Below are 14,711 nucleotides of genomic sequence, written 5' to 3'. Positions count from 1 at the left end.
ATATTTTATTCTGAATAATTTAAGGTGAAATTTTTTGGGAATTTTAGGCATATTTTCACCTCAATTTAAGTATGGAGCTATAGGTCCATCACGGACAGTGTGGATGCCGTTTATGTTTTCTAACGTACAGTCATTGTTCTGAGAAGTAACGTGTGTAGGACCCACGTGATCGGATCACTGACTCAACCAATCACTTTTTTTCACTTTGATCACTCAATTTCATCAATGGATAATTGCTAATGTCATACCAATCATTATTTGATCTCACATACCTTAGAATATATGCCAATGTATACATATACACAAAGAATATATATTAGGGGGTGCTTACCTTAATTCGTTGTGTAGGGGTGCTTAACTTAATTCTTTGTGTATATATAAAATCAAATGTATGTGGACACCCAAAGATCGAACATCTCATTCCAAAATCATGGGCATTAATATGGAGGTCGTCACCCCCTTTTGCTGCTATAACAGCCTCCACTCTTCTGGGAAGGCTTTCCACTAGATGTTGGAACATTGCTGTGGGGATTTGCTTCCATTCAGCCACAAGAGCATTAGTGAGGTCGGGCACTGATGTTGGGCGATTAGGCCTGGCTCGCAGTCGGCGTTCCAATTCATCCCAAAGGTGTTCGATTGGGTTGAGGTCTGGGCTCTGTGAGGGCAGTCAAGTTCTTCCACACCGATCTCAACAAACCATTTCTGTATGGACTTCACTTTGTGCACGGGGGCATTGTCAGAAACAGGAAAGGGCCTTCCCTAAACTGTTGCCACAAAGTTGGAAGCACACAATCGTCTAGAATGTCACTGTGTGCTGTACTGCTGTAGCGTTAAGATTTCCCTTCACTTGAACAATGTGGCCTAGCCTGAACCATGAAAAACAGCCCAACCATTATTCCTCTTCCACCAAACTTTACAATTGGGACTATGCATTCGGGCAGGTTGCGTTCAACTGGCATCCGCCAAACCCAGATTCATCCGTCGGACTGCCAGATGGTGAAGCGTGATTGATCATTCCAGAGAACGCGTTTCCACTGCTCCAGAGTCCAATGGCGGCAAGCTTTACACCACTCCAGCCGACGCTTTGCATTATGCATGGTGATCTTAGGCTTGTGTGCGGCTGCTCGGCCATGGAAACCCATTTTATGAAGCTTGCGACGAACAGATGTTGTGCTGACGTTGCTTCCAGAGGCAGTTTGTAACTCGGCAGTGAGTGTTGAAACTGAGGACAGACGATTTTTACGCGCTTCAGCACTCGGCGGTCCAGTTCTGTGAGCTTGTGTGGCCTACCACTTCACAGCTGAGCTGTTGTTGCTCCTAGACGTTTCCATTTCACAATAACAGCACTTTCAGTTGACCGGGGCAGCTCGAGCAGGGCAGAAATTTGACGAACTGACGTGTTGGAAAGGTGGCATCCTATGACAGTGCTACGTTGAAAGTCGCTGAGCTCTTCAGTCCGGCCCATTCTCCTGCCAATGTTTGTCTACGTAAATTGCATGGCTGTGTGCTTGATTATATACACAAAGAATTAAGTTAAGCACCCCCCCCGTTTTTTTACAACCTCGCACATTACAAGTTTGTTGTCGTCAAAACAGTGTAATATACCCATGATATTGCTATATTTTCTGGAGAAGTGATATTATGGTCACATAAAAACATAACAATCATGCCGTTTTCATTATTTTATTCTGAATAATTTAAGGTGAAATTTTTTGGGAATTTTAGGCATATTTTCACCTCAATTTAAGTATGGAGCTATAGGTCCATCACGGACAGTGTGGATGACGTATATGTTTTCTAACGTACAGTCATTGTTCTGAGAAGACCTCTAGCGATCTTTGCGTCAATAACGTGTGTAGGACCCACGTGATCGGATCACTACTCAACCCAACTCAACCCTACGAGTGCACTCATCTGCATTTCATCAATGGATAATTGCTAATGTCATACCAATCATTATTTGATCTCACATACCTTAGAATATATGCCAATGTATACATATACACAAAGAATATATATTAGGGGGTGCTTACCTTAATTCGTTGTGTAGGGGTGCTTAACTTAATTCTTTGTGTATATATACCTGTCAGCAATGGGTGTGACTGAAATAGCCGAATCCACCAATTAGAAGGGGTGTCCACATACTTTTGGCCATGTTGTGTGTGTGTGTGTGTATATATATATATATATATATATATATATATATAATGTATATGTATGTATGTCTGTCTGTGTGTCTCTCTCTCTCTGTCTCTCACCCTCTTTGGAAAAAAATGATAAATAAAAAAAGTTTAACTGCTGTAAGTTATCTTCTGCAATCATTGTGCACGAGATGTTACAATGTTCAACATCATCGTAAACAATCCCGCCCCGTCGCACACAGTTGTGGCATCCGAAACAGCTCATGCAATATTGAATTAGAAAATTTTGAAGTTAAACCAAATTTTATTTTATGATTAACCTGTACATCTGTTGTGATCGTGAATGACGTTCACAATATCTAACTAGAACGGCACTCAGTAGAGAGCACACCTCCACCTGGTTGGCCATATCACTCAATGGTGAAGAATCGCTTTTAAAATTCTACTAGCTGGATCCGAATCTTCACCAAAATTGAATTGAATCGTCCTTGTCAGACACCCAACTGGTCCACCGTTTTGTCCAAATCCATCCATAACTTTTTGAGATATTCTGCTATGTATCGTTTTTGGCCCTATCTCTCAATGGTGAAGAATCACTTTAGAAAAATTCTAGTAACCGGATCCGAATCCGGACCTTCACCAAAATCGAATCATTTCGTCCTCGTCACAAATGCTACATCTCTGCCAAATTTCATCTGAATCCGTCCACAACTTTTTGAGATATTTTGTTCAGACAAACAGACAGGGGTGAAAACATAACCTCCATCCACCTTTCGTGGCGGAGGTAAATACACAGAATAACTCAATTGGCAAACACCGCAGGCCGTGCCCCATTCGGCCAGAACGCCAAAAACTTATTGCCATCTCTCAGTTGATTGTATCCTCACAAGTCAAGGGACAGGAAAACCAATTTCTTATTTTTCCAATTTTTAAAATTATGTTCCACAATTAATTCGCAGAAAAATCACGACAGGAAAGGTTGTTTTTGTTAGTCCATGTGATGAAATCCAGTTTATTTTCAAGTATAAATGGACAAAGTTTGTACATGCTCGGTATCAAAACATTTTTTTTTTCTAACGAGCGCATACGTTCCGTGCACAAACATGTTTTTCATAAACAAAAACGTTCCCACAAAAATTCAAACTTTATACCTGGCCTTTTGAAACCCAAACAAGGTTTCTTCTTCACCTTCAGCACCATCTCTTGGCGTTTGAACAAAAACAAGATGTGAAGGATGTCTTTGTAGGAGAATCACGTTAAAACAATCACACAAATATACAAAAGGCATCAAAGCAACAGTTTATGTACAGATTTGTACGTTTCGTTGGCATCAAATGCTAGAGTAAACGCTTAAATGTACTTAAAAATGCGATTACAGGAGATAATCCATTTGTGCAACTTCCTCATGGGAATGTAGATTGGACCGTGACCTTGATTCTTAGAAACTGTTGGCCTCGGCTGTTTTCCGACTAGTTCCTCAATACGACCGGAACTGGCTGTGATGACCATGGCCTGCTATGGTACACGCACTGAGTCCATGCACCTAATATCTTGTAAAGCAAACTCTGCCACAATTTCCCGAGTGGTTTTGAATGATCAGTCGTTTCACCTTCACAATACAGGAATCCCATGCTTTCGCAATGTCGGATCAATCCTGGACACGCAGAAGGATTGGAAGCAGGAGTCGTGGTTTGTCAGAGAGGTACTTTGTGTCCAATCATTGCAGAGCTGACGGTACTTACTGGTGGATGACTATGGAGCTTGCAGAAAGTCCTGGCCTACTTACGGAAGCGTTTGAAAAGCGGATGCAAGTGTTTGGCGTTTGCAGACTTGGATCGTGGTACATGGTACTCCATGTAAACGGTGCTGTCGGCTCCAGACATGGAGCTCATGTTGCCAACGCGACGTGTCATCTGCACAGAATCAGAAGCAAAATGAATTCGAGTCTGTATCGAGTTGGAATGAGATTAAATAAATCCCCTCCCTTTCCTCACCTCGATTCATGCAGTTTTCCAATTACCAACTTCGAGATGAGATTATGCAAGACTTTTGCACATTTATATATTTAATCCACCCCATGAGGGACTGACGATTATTTCTCCATGGTTTCTGAGAAGATTTTAAAATAAATTACCTGAATCTGAGGCAAACCCCCCTTTTCAGTCTCTTATATGGGGCAGATCCATATGGAGAGCATAATCCCCATGAGACCTTAATGTTATGATGTATAGTACACAGATTTAATCCGTATCACACAGGTAGTTGTGGAGATGTTTTTGTGAAAAGGAGGGATTCGGGGAGGAGGCACGTGGGCCCCCTTTCCAGGGGAGATATGACCATGAGGAGCACAACTTAAGGTTAGGGCATGGTCCCGATGTCTCGTGGCAAGTTTGGTTTGGATCTGTCTAGCGGTTTCTGAGAAGATTTTTGAAGGAAATGCCAATATTTAGGGGGCAAACCCCCCTTTAACCACCTCTATAGGGGGTGCATCCGGATGGGGAGCACAACCTCATGCAACCTTGCTGTCCTGATGCATTGCACTAAATTTGGTCCATAATCGCTCGGGTAGTTTGTGAAGAGATGTTTTAGTCAAATGTTAACAGACGTGCCTACGTATACCGGGACCCACTCTGAGGTTAGTTTGGAGAAATAACCTAATAAGTGATTGCTGTGCAACTCCGTCATCCAAAAAAGACTTGCCTGTGTTGAGCCACGTGGGCCAAATTCTCCAGCAACTTCCTCCTCCTCAGCATCCAGGTCAGAGGCCGCAATGACCTTCTGTAGAAGCTGTTGTTGCTCCTCGGCCGAAGAGAACATCAGCTGCTCTTCATTCATTCCGGCCAGCTTGGTGATTATCTGCAAGGTGGATACGGAAAGCTGGTTGTGTACGAGGCACCTCAGCTTCCCTCCCCCGTCTGTTCCAATGCTCAAGGATGTGGGATATGAATGAACATTCAGGATCCTTACTTTAAAGCTGTAACCTTGGTCGACCAGGAAGCGCTGACGTTTTGTTGAATATGCCATTTCTTGGGTATCCTGAGATACGAGGGAGTAGAAATAGGCATTGTATTCCTCCGCCACCATCGCTGCACAAGAGAGAGAGGAAAAAAAAGAAGCAGATTGCATAAGCAGCAATGTTTAAATATCCACAGGATACTTAAAAACATCTTTGTCATCTTTTTTGTTGTTGTTGTTTGTTGTAAAGGTTAAAAGTGGCCATGGCCAGTTACTGATGTCCACTTTCAAGTGCAAGTTAAAAAAAAAAATTATATATATATATATATATATATATATATATATATATATATATATATATATATATATATATATATATATATATATATATATATATATATAATAGTTAGTAAAAATTAACCCTTTTACCCTGATGCTCATTACGCACGTTTTAAGACGCTACCGTGATTCTAGAGATAACCCTCACTCTTTTTAGCTCGGAGAACACGGCCCAGGCGCTGAGCTTCCTGTCGTCGGGAGCCGCCGTGGGATGAGATTTGAATGAGCACGTTGGCTTCTGGAAGATCGAAGGATGTGTCACCGACCTGCAATGGACCAATATCTGTAATCTTGGTTCTTCTGTAGAAGTGATTGTCCATGTACGCATAATTCCGACTTGAGCCACTTCCACAGAAGCAATATGTCACAAAAGTACAAAATGTAGTAAAGCAGGGCTAGGGAGAGAGGGGAATTTGGAGGGAATTCCCAACAAGCACAAACCTTCGATATAAAAATGGTGTTTATTCTTGGGTTGTGTTTGAAATTCTGCAAAATCTGCATACGCTCCCCTTGGGATGTTGGTCCATAAATATAAGGCCTGATAGAACAGAGGAAAGCAAGACTTAGTTGATCAACAGTAGAGAAAGAAAAATGCCTGCGCAATCACAAAAAATACTGCAAACGTGACGATTAGCTGGCTGGTATTCGAAAAATATGACAAACTCAAACTATACTTTAAAAACTTGCCTCATCATGAGCAACAGATGATCACGGGCTACGAAGGTTTTTTTATGCCTCCAACGCAGATTTTGCCATTATGTTTTCGGGTTGTCCGTCCGGCTGTACGTCCGTGCGTCATGGGCTTTTACTGCGATAACTTGAGAATGACTGAAGGGATCCAAGTCAAACTGGGTACAGGTATGTAGCATGATGTAAAGATGAACCGATTAGATTTTGGGGTCATGAGGTCAAAGGTCAGAGGTCATGTTCGGTAAAAAAAATCCTTTTACCATGATAACTTGCAAACCAGTGATGGGATTTTGACCAATCTTGGTCCAAGTCTATATTATGATGAAAATATGAACCGATAAGATTTTGGCATCAAAGGTCAGAGGTCATGTTAGGCAAAAATGTGATACGAGACAACAGCTGAAGGGATTTACATCAAACTTGTTGCAAGTTTTACAATGATTTAATAATGTGGGCGGAGGCATATCGGTCGATTTAGCAACGTCGAAGAGTGCCGTTCTCGTTTTGTTTTTGCCAATAAATTAGCAAAGCAGAAAAAGGTGATTTCACTTGTCGATGCGAACAGCAAAGCATCATACTTGTTCAGGCGAATGGCATACTCCTTCAGTGCAAATACGTTGTCTGCAAACACGATGATCTTGTCATTTCGCCGCTCATGGAAGCGAATGAGGAATTGGCAGACTCGGAACTTGTTGGGGTTCATGACGTACAACAGAAGGCGCTTCTTGGTTTTGATTGCGACGTACTCACGATAAAACTCCGGTGTCATCGGGCACCACACCTGTAGGGAAATCATATCGGTCAGAATTATAGCGATTCGACATGGACAGACAGGCCTGTAGGGAATGTAGGATAAAAACATGCAGACAATTTCACACGCAAGCACCGGAACGAAAATTGTTGTAGAACTTGGGAGCCACAGCAGGCCCTTGACCCATTGCAGACCATCATTTCCTGCATAATAAGAGCTAACCCCACTTCCTTTGGGAGCAGCGCATATGTGCGAATCTCACCTCGGCACACTGCACCTTGGCTATAAAACCGGCATTCTGCAGCTCCATCCAGTTGGCCTCATAGAGCTTTGGTCCAATGAGGAAGTTTAGGTCCACAATCTTATCATCCTCACGCACAAGTGTCGCAGTCAAACCCAGCTTGCAATGTGCCTGCACAATGGTAAGCACACGCCGAAACATCCGGGCTGCGTGGAAGAAAAAGAAATAAACAAGAGTTAAGAGTACGATTTCAACAATACTCCGAGAGTTGCTTCTTAGAAAAAAATGTACAAATTATATTTGTTGCTCTTCTTTTGTGTGCAGCACAAGACTGCGGGGTACTATCATTGGTTGGGAGCATGGCTGTTGGTCTGATGAAATGCCTCCTGTCGGTTAAGGCGGGAATTTATAATCGGTTCAGTTAAGGGTGCCGGTGATAGCTTGCCTGCTCTTCACCAAGGGCACCATAGGATCTTTAACGTCCACCAACTAATTCCGGCAGACAGGATGCATGTGGACATAGAACATGCATCATTACCCCTCTTCAACATATCCTTAAAACAATTGGGTTTTGGGATCCTTAAAACAATTGGGATCATATGGTGGTTGCCATGTGGCAAGAACACATGATTGGCATGCCAGAGGTTGTGTGTTCAAATATGACTGAAAGTTGATTATTAAAACCACATCTAGGCTTCTGGTAACAGCTCGTCTTGAGGAAATTTACTTTTGCTGTCAGTAAAAACCCAGCTGGCTCAAACATTTCCTTCAAACAGGTATTGTAAATTCTGGTATCATATAAACAGGTATCTAGTATTATAAATACTAGGGCATGCCCGTACTATATATATATCTAAAATTATATCCCCCCCCTCTATTTACATGAAATGGTTTGGTCCATTCGCAAAGCCAAAGCGAACGGCTTGCGAGTACGGTGGCAATCCCCCCCCCTCTATTTACATGAAATGGTTTGGTCCAAAGCGAACGGCTTGCGAGTACGGTGACAATCCCCCCCCCCTCTATTTACATGAAATGGTTTGGTCCAAAGCGAACGGCTTGCGAGTACGGTGACAATCCCCCCCCTCTATTTACATGAAATGGTTTGGTCCAAAGCGAACGGCTTGCGGAGTTTGGTAAAGAAATCGCCATAGCTCGGTAACTACTTCTCCGATTAATATGACACCTTGAAAAGGCACATCCTCGGGTCCCCAGCAATATACCTGGCAAGTTTCAAGTATATCGGACCCGTGGTTGTCGAGAAACAGCGGTCACAGACAAACACACAGACACACAGACATACACACAGACACACACACAGAGATTACTGGAATTATAGATAGATAAAGTGGAATGTTATTGTTAACAATAACGAGGGGTTTGCATTTCAAACTCAGTCCGACTTTAAATCATACTGAGATCAAGGTGCATAAGCACGTTAAAAGGGCATAACAAGGTAAAGTAGATTTTTTTTTTAATTAGGTCAGTGACCTAGTTAGAAAATGGGTCAAATGTCATGATGACATCAGTGTTACCTCATTTGTAAAAAGTCTTCAAGGACAAAAGGCGTATCAGAATAAAAAGGACAAATGTCAAAATCAATCAGCTTGACCTACTTTGCAAAAAAAAAAATTCCAAGATGTTAAAAGGCAATACTGTACAGGTATGAAAGTATGTCAAAGAAAAAAGGTCACATTGCCCTAGTAAGTGAAACCTAGTTAAATGTCAGGGTCGATGTTTGACAGAAACTTCTCCACCTTGTCAGGAGAGAAGGACACAGAATCCAGGAGCAGCTGGGTAAGACTGGGTACGATGGGTACAGAGAGAGATGGGTTTGGGACACAAGATTTTGAGGCAAACACAGAGTTGAGGCATTCACCTTTTTCACGTGTGGAGTCAGCTGTGTAGCCGTTTGAGGTAAGGGAGGGGATGGAGGGGGAACAAACACCAGAAACGGATTTGACCAGATGCCACCAGGATTTGGAGGATGGAGACAGGTTTGAGAGTTCAATTTTGATTGTGGAGAGATGGTGCTTCCTGGCACTCCTGAGGGTAGACACACACTTGATCCGAGCTTGGTGGAAGGAACTGAGATTGCCTTCAGTTGGATTTGCTTGCCATGAGGTGAAGGCAAGTTGTTTCAGGGCAACTGCCTCACCACAAGATTCAGTGCACCATGGATGGGAGGAAGGGTAAGACAACAGAAGACGAGATGGGATAAATCTGTGCATGAGAGAGAGCAGTTTGCTTTGGAAGAATTCCCAGGAAGAATTGATGTCAGAGGCAGTAGAGATGGGAGACCAGTCCAGATGATTGATGGCTGCTTGCAGACCGTGCCAGTCGGCCTGAGTGAAATGCCAGACTCGTCGGCGCTGAGGAGGCTCTCTGAGAATGGCCAGAGAGATGTCCACTTTAACAAGCACATGATCAGAAGAACCGATTGCAGCAGAAGAAGAGCAGCAGACATTTGGGGGGAAACGAAGTCTAGAAGAGGAGATTTGAGGGTGAGGGGGGAAATTTGAGGATGAGGCATGAAGGGGGAGATTAGAAGGGGAGCGGTGATTTGGGAGTTTTGAAGGAGAGGGGAGGGGGGGGGGAGATTTGAGGGAGAGGGGTGAGCGGGAAGATTTGAACGTTTTGAATGATTAAAGAAAATCGGAACATTTATTACAGACTAGGTTTCTTGAGATATTCAAATCAGAGATACGTTTGAGGAGGGGTGGAATGAAAGAGTTTAGACAATGAAGAAAGGAAGAATTGTAGGAAATGCAATTCTTTTTTGTTGTGGAAAGATTTAATGAGCAATTTGATTGCAGCATTTTGAACAGGAAGAAAAAAAGCGAGTTTATAATATACAAATGAATAAAACGAGGCGGGGGGGGGGGGGGGGAGTTTCAACATTTTAAAGCAAAACTGTTGGTTCAACACGTGGACGTGGGGGAGAGGAGACCGCGAGGAGAGAAGGGAATTATTATTATTAGTATTTTTTTTTTTTTTTTTTAAGACATCAAACAAAGGGTAATAGGGTAAGGTAGAGGGTGAAAAAAAATCCAGAGAGAGAAATCGAATGTGAATAACAAAATACCATATGACGTGACTGGGCAGGCCTCGAGGCTAACCAGGCCCCAAACACATACGACCAAACCGAGTGACTAATACACAATTTTTCACGAAATGCAAAACACGATCGAAGCAGAAACACAGTTGACACATACACAGCAAGACAAAATACTTAACTTTGAGGAAAAAAAAAAAAAAAAAAAAAAACTTTGATAGACGTGCACGAGCTCTGACGCCACACAACCTCACGTGGGGAACCGAAAGTGCTCCGACCAACTAATTTGATTAAATACTTATTAATTACTTTTCAAAAAGTTATGGATTTGGGTGAAACGGTGGTGGTTTAGGTATATTCTTAGCCAATTGATTAAGAAATTAATTATTTTACGATTATTGTTTATTTATTTTAATTATTAATCATTTATTTATTTTCACTCTCATCTGGGCAATAGTTCCATACTGGATCCTCTTATTTCTTACCTACATAAACGATATTTGTAATACTTTATCCATACTCCAGTTCATTCTTTTCGTTGAAGACACAAATGCATTTTATTCTGAATTCTGATTTTGAAACACTTGTATCAACCCTGAATACTAAATTACCAAAATTTCCACGTGGTTCAAAAGGAACAAATTATCCTTGAACTTGAATAAAGCCAACTATGCATATACATTTTTAAAATTACCATCAATTTAGAAATGACTTGGTCTGAACTTAAAATTGATGGAATCACAAAGAAGAATACACTAAATTTCTCGGCATTACAATCGATCAAGACTTGAACTGGAATGTGCAGATAGATAACGTCATAACTTATGTGTCACGTGGAGTAGGGGTCTTGTATAGACTGAACAACTAAGTACCGTTGTGAACATTATTTACTGTATCCAACTCCATTATCTTGCCATATATTATGTATTCCAATGTTGTTTGGACATGTCATAAATCTAAGAGATGAGCTCGATTTTCCTTTTGCAAAAGGTCATTCACATTTGTACAAATGTCAGCTACTTGGCTAATACAAAACCCTTGTTCTACCAGATACATACGTCACCAATTTCAGATGTACATTTTATTTTTCAAATTGCCCTGTTGTTTAGGTATACCTTGCATTAACTACCTGATAATGCATTTCAGATGTTCCGCCTTAATTCCTCCATTCATAAATATCCCAATAGAACCTCTTCAAACTTACACTTGGAAAATCCAAGAACAGCAAATAGAATAAGACATCTTGACACCAACATCTGGGATTTGCTATCTTTAGTAACCCGTACATATCCGACTAAGAAATCTTAAGCATTTAAAATGGATTATCTTATCAAAATACACACCTTGATCACATTTGAATAGATTGTGCTATGGATTTTCACCACTCCTCCCCCCCCCCCTTACTAAATAAACAAACAAAAAAAGAACCACCTTTAGAGGCCATTTTCCCCGCAGAGCAGGGGTTGGCCTTTTCAGGGCACCGTGATCCCCTTTTTGAAGCAATGTTTTATGGCCGGATGCCCTTCCTGCCGCCAACCCTGTTGGTCGCCTCTTGCGACACACAGGGAATTACCAGTGAACTGGTACTCTGCTTTCATCCAACCTAATAAGTGATTGGAATAGATAACAGCACCCCCCCCCTCCCCCCCGCTACTGTTACCTCTTAATATGGCCTCTAAAGGTTGTTTTTTTTGTTTGTTTTTTTAATCCAAAATTTGGAAATCTCACCTGTGTGTGTGACCATAGTAATGTTTAATCTGAATTCATTAATTAAGTCTGAGCAATGTAACTTAGTCTGATACATATGTGGTGTTAAATTTATCTTTTATTTTTATGTTTTCTTTTCCTTAATATTCCTTTCTTATCTTGAATTTATTTTCTCTTTTTTTTTTTTTCTCTTTCTTTCCATTCAGATATCTCATCAATATATATTACAATTTATTTATTAAAGGACTTAAAGGAATCACAAGTTTTTGCGTATCATGTTCCATGTTTCATGTATACAGTCATACTTTTCCCATATTGATGATTGTTTGTATTTAAGTAATGATGTGTTTGGAAATGAAATATGAAATACAAAATGGGAAAGTGCAGCCATAGATCAGGCTATAATGAGGTCAACATGACCTATTTCACCTACTCATTTGCATGGGCTTTCCAAGAAACTCATTCTGACTTGCTTGCAAAATTTCAAGTTTCTTGAATGCAAGTTTCCCCTCCGAAACACATTATGAAAAGGATCCAAATAAAAGTCAAGGTCCATCATTGGTGGACGTTAAAGATCCCACAGTGTCATTCGTGATGAGTGGGTGAGTTATTGCCGGAGCCCTGTCCAAATTACAAATTTCCGCACCTTCAGTCGAAATTCAGACTTGGCCAGCCAGTTTGTGAAAGGGATGGGCCAAAAGCAGTTCCCCAGCCGACCCTACAGAATATGGGGATAATTGGGGCTGATAAAGTAATATAGTAGTAGGAAAGGCAGTGCTGCTACAAATCCCCCAACCTAAAGAAGTTGCACAAAAGAAAATGGGGTTGAGAGGGTTTGGGGTGCCCACTGTCAATTGGAACCAAAAGTGTCCAGTGACGACAAAAAGCATACCTGGGATAGTATGGACCTCGTCCAAGAGCATGAGGCCCCACTCTTGGCTCTTCATCCACTCCATGACACGTTCAGCCTCCCAGGAGCGTTTGGTTGTGTGGCCAAGCATGGAGTATGTACTGACTGCGATGCTGCAGCCAATGGGCTTGTCCTTGGCATCGGAGGTGAAGCGACAGATGAGACTTTCATCCACGGTCGACCACATGCGAAACTGTGCCTTCCACTGTTCCACTGACACAGCAGAGGTGCACAGCACAAGGCAGCGCTTCCTGATAGTGCATGCCGCAGTGACTCCCACAAGGGATTTTCCAGCACCTAAACGGGACAGGAAAGAGGAGGTATAAAACAGGAAGTTAAAATACACAACATTTGGGAAGGCAGAGTAAGCACACAGGATTAAGCTTCAGATATTGTCACGTGTTGGGTACTGTAGGGCCAACTGTCTAACCTCAGATCATATGACATCATACCCTGAGGTGGCATTACAGAGCAGGCAATTTTTGCAGTCTTTATTTATTGATAATGATGGGAAGGAAAGAAGAGGTCAACACAAAGGGAGATTTTAACACCATTATTTAACACAAAAAGCATCAGATGCTGCTTTCCCTATTCCACTGGAGCACAAATCCAAACGGGCCCCGGACACTGAATGTGAGGAATGTACATTTCTAAACACAAGACCGAGAAGCTCATCTATGTCCACAAGCTGTATTTGATGCACGCAAGGTGAGGGAGGAAGAGGGTGTTGATCAGGAAAACAATGGAATAAATAAACCATATGAGGGTGTGGTTGGGGAAGGAAAGGAGGAAAGGGACGAGACACCCCAGCGTACACAGCCCTCAAAATACAGTGGTCCGGACCAGTTGGCGACTCCCTGCGCCCTTTCCACAAACATCCAAGGATCATGCTGGTTGCTACAGGTTTGTGTCGGCTCACAGTGCTTGACACTGGCTGTGCACTCCAAATGCTCTCTCTGGGCATCCCTGGCTGCCTCAGCACCCTGGACCCTCACAGATATATATTGTCACATTAGCTCTATCTATTGCTGGGATTTTGGAGTTTGCTGATGGAGCTGATTTGTTGATTTGTAATACTCAGTTCCAGAAAGAGGACAATAAGCTTGTTACATACATGTCAGGTGGGTCGACGACAACCATTGACTACCTGATGGTGCGTAGGCGAGATAGGGGGCACCTCCGGGACACAAAGGTGAGCCCGGGGGAGGAGGCTGTTTCACAGCACCACTTGGTTGTCTGCGACATAAGGGTGAAAGGTGCGAGGAGAGCTCGGCGGGTGAAGTACCAACCGAGAATGAAGGTGTGGAGGTTGAAAGAGGTGACAGTAAGGGAGGCATTAAAAGAGAGGCTGAGTAGGGTAGAGGATGATGTGGTTGAGCTTGAAAGTGGTTGGATGTCAATGAAAGCTAGTCTGTTGGGAGCCGTTGGTGAGGTATGTGGATGGACAAAAGGACCACCGAGGCACTCGGAAACATGGTGGTGGGATGTTGAAGTTGGAAAGAGGATTGACGAGAAGAGGAAGAAGTTCAAAGAGTGGCAGAAGGCGAAGGGTACGGGAGCAGAAACAGCAGGAGCATGAAAGTCATAAGGCAGCCAGGAAGGCTGCAAAGAAAGAGGTAGCAAAGGCGCAGGAGGCATGTAGGAAAATGTTCGGAGAACGCTTGGATTCGGAAGAGGGTCAGAAAGCAGTATTCAGGATTGCAAAGCACATAGCGAAAGAGAGGTGTGATGTGATGGGGGTGAGTTGCTTGAAGGATGAAGTGGGACAAATCGTTGTCGCCCAGATGGAATTAAAGGAAGATGGAAAAGATATATGGAAATGCTGTTGAATACAGAGAATGAATGGGATGGCAACATAGAGAGTAACCCAGTTTTAGGACCGGCAGAGAAGATAACTGAGAAGGAAGTTGAGGAAGCGATAAAAG

General features: G+C 42.4%; 1 protein-coding gene across 2 annotated transcripts in view; it reads right to left on the bottom strand.

Moving 5' to 3' along the window:
* Nucleotides 1-3,120: 3,120 nt before the first annotated feature.
* Nucleotides 3,121-14,711, bottom strand: part of ERCC3 (ERCC excision repair 3, TFIIH core complex helicase subunit) — a 31,846-nt gene continuing 20,255 nt past the window's right edge. For both annotated transcript variants that reach the window (XM_068127089.2, XM_068127090.2), the window contains exons 8-15: nt 12,769-13,083; nt 7,139-7,323; nt 6,704-6,906; nt 5,877-5,973; nt 5,584-5,701; nt 5,109-5,227; nt 4,842-4,997; nt 3,121-4,054 (exon numbers count right to left, since the gene is read on the bottom strand). In XM_068127089.2, the coding sequence (XP_067983190.2) occupies nt 3,920-4,054; nt 4,842-4,997; nt 5,109-5,227; nt 5,584-5,701; nt 5,877-5,973; nt 6,704-6,906; nt 7,139-7,323; nt 12,769-13,083 (1,328 nt within the window). In that variant the 3' untranslated portion in view covers nt 3,121-3,919. The remainder of the gene's footprint in view (nt 4,055-4,841; nt 4,998-5,108; nt 5,228-5,583; nt 5,702-5,876; nt 5,974-6,703; nt 6,907-7,138; nt 7,324-12,768; nt 13,084-14,711) is intronic.

This window comes from Myxine glutinosa, chromosome 10 (genome assembly GCF_964187855.1).
Source record: "Myxine glutinosa chromosome 10, kmMyxGlut1.1, whole genome shotgun sequence".
NCBI classification, from domain to species: Eukaryota; Metazoa; Chordata; class Myxini; order Myxiniformes; family Myxinidae; genus Myxine; species Myxine glutinosa.
This window is presented reverse-complemented; position numbering and strand designations above follow the sequence as displayed.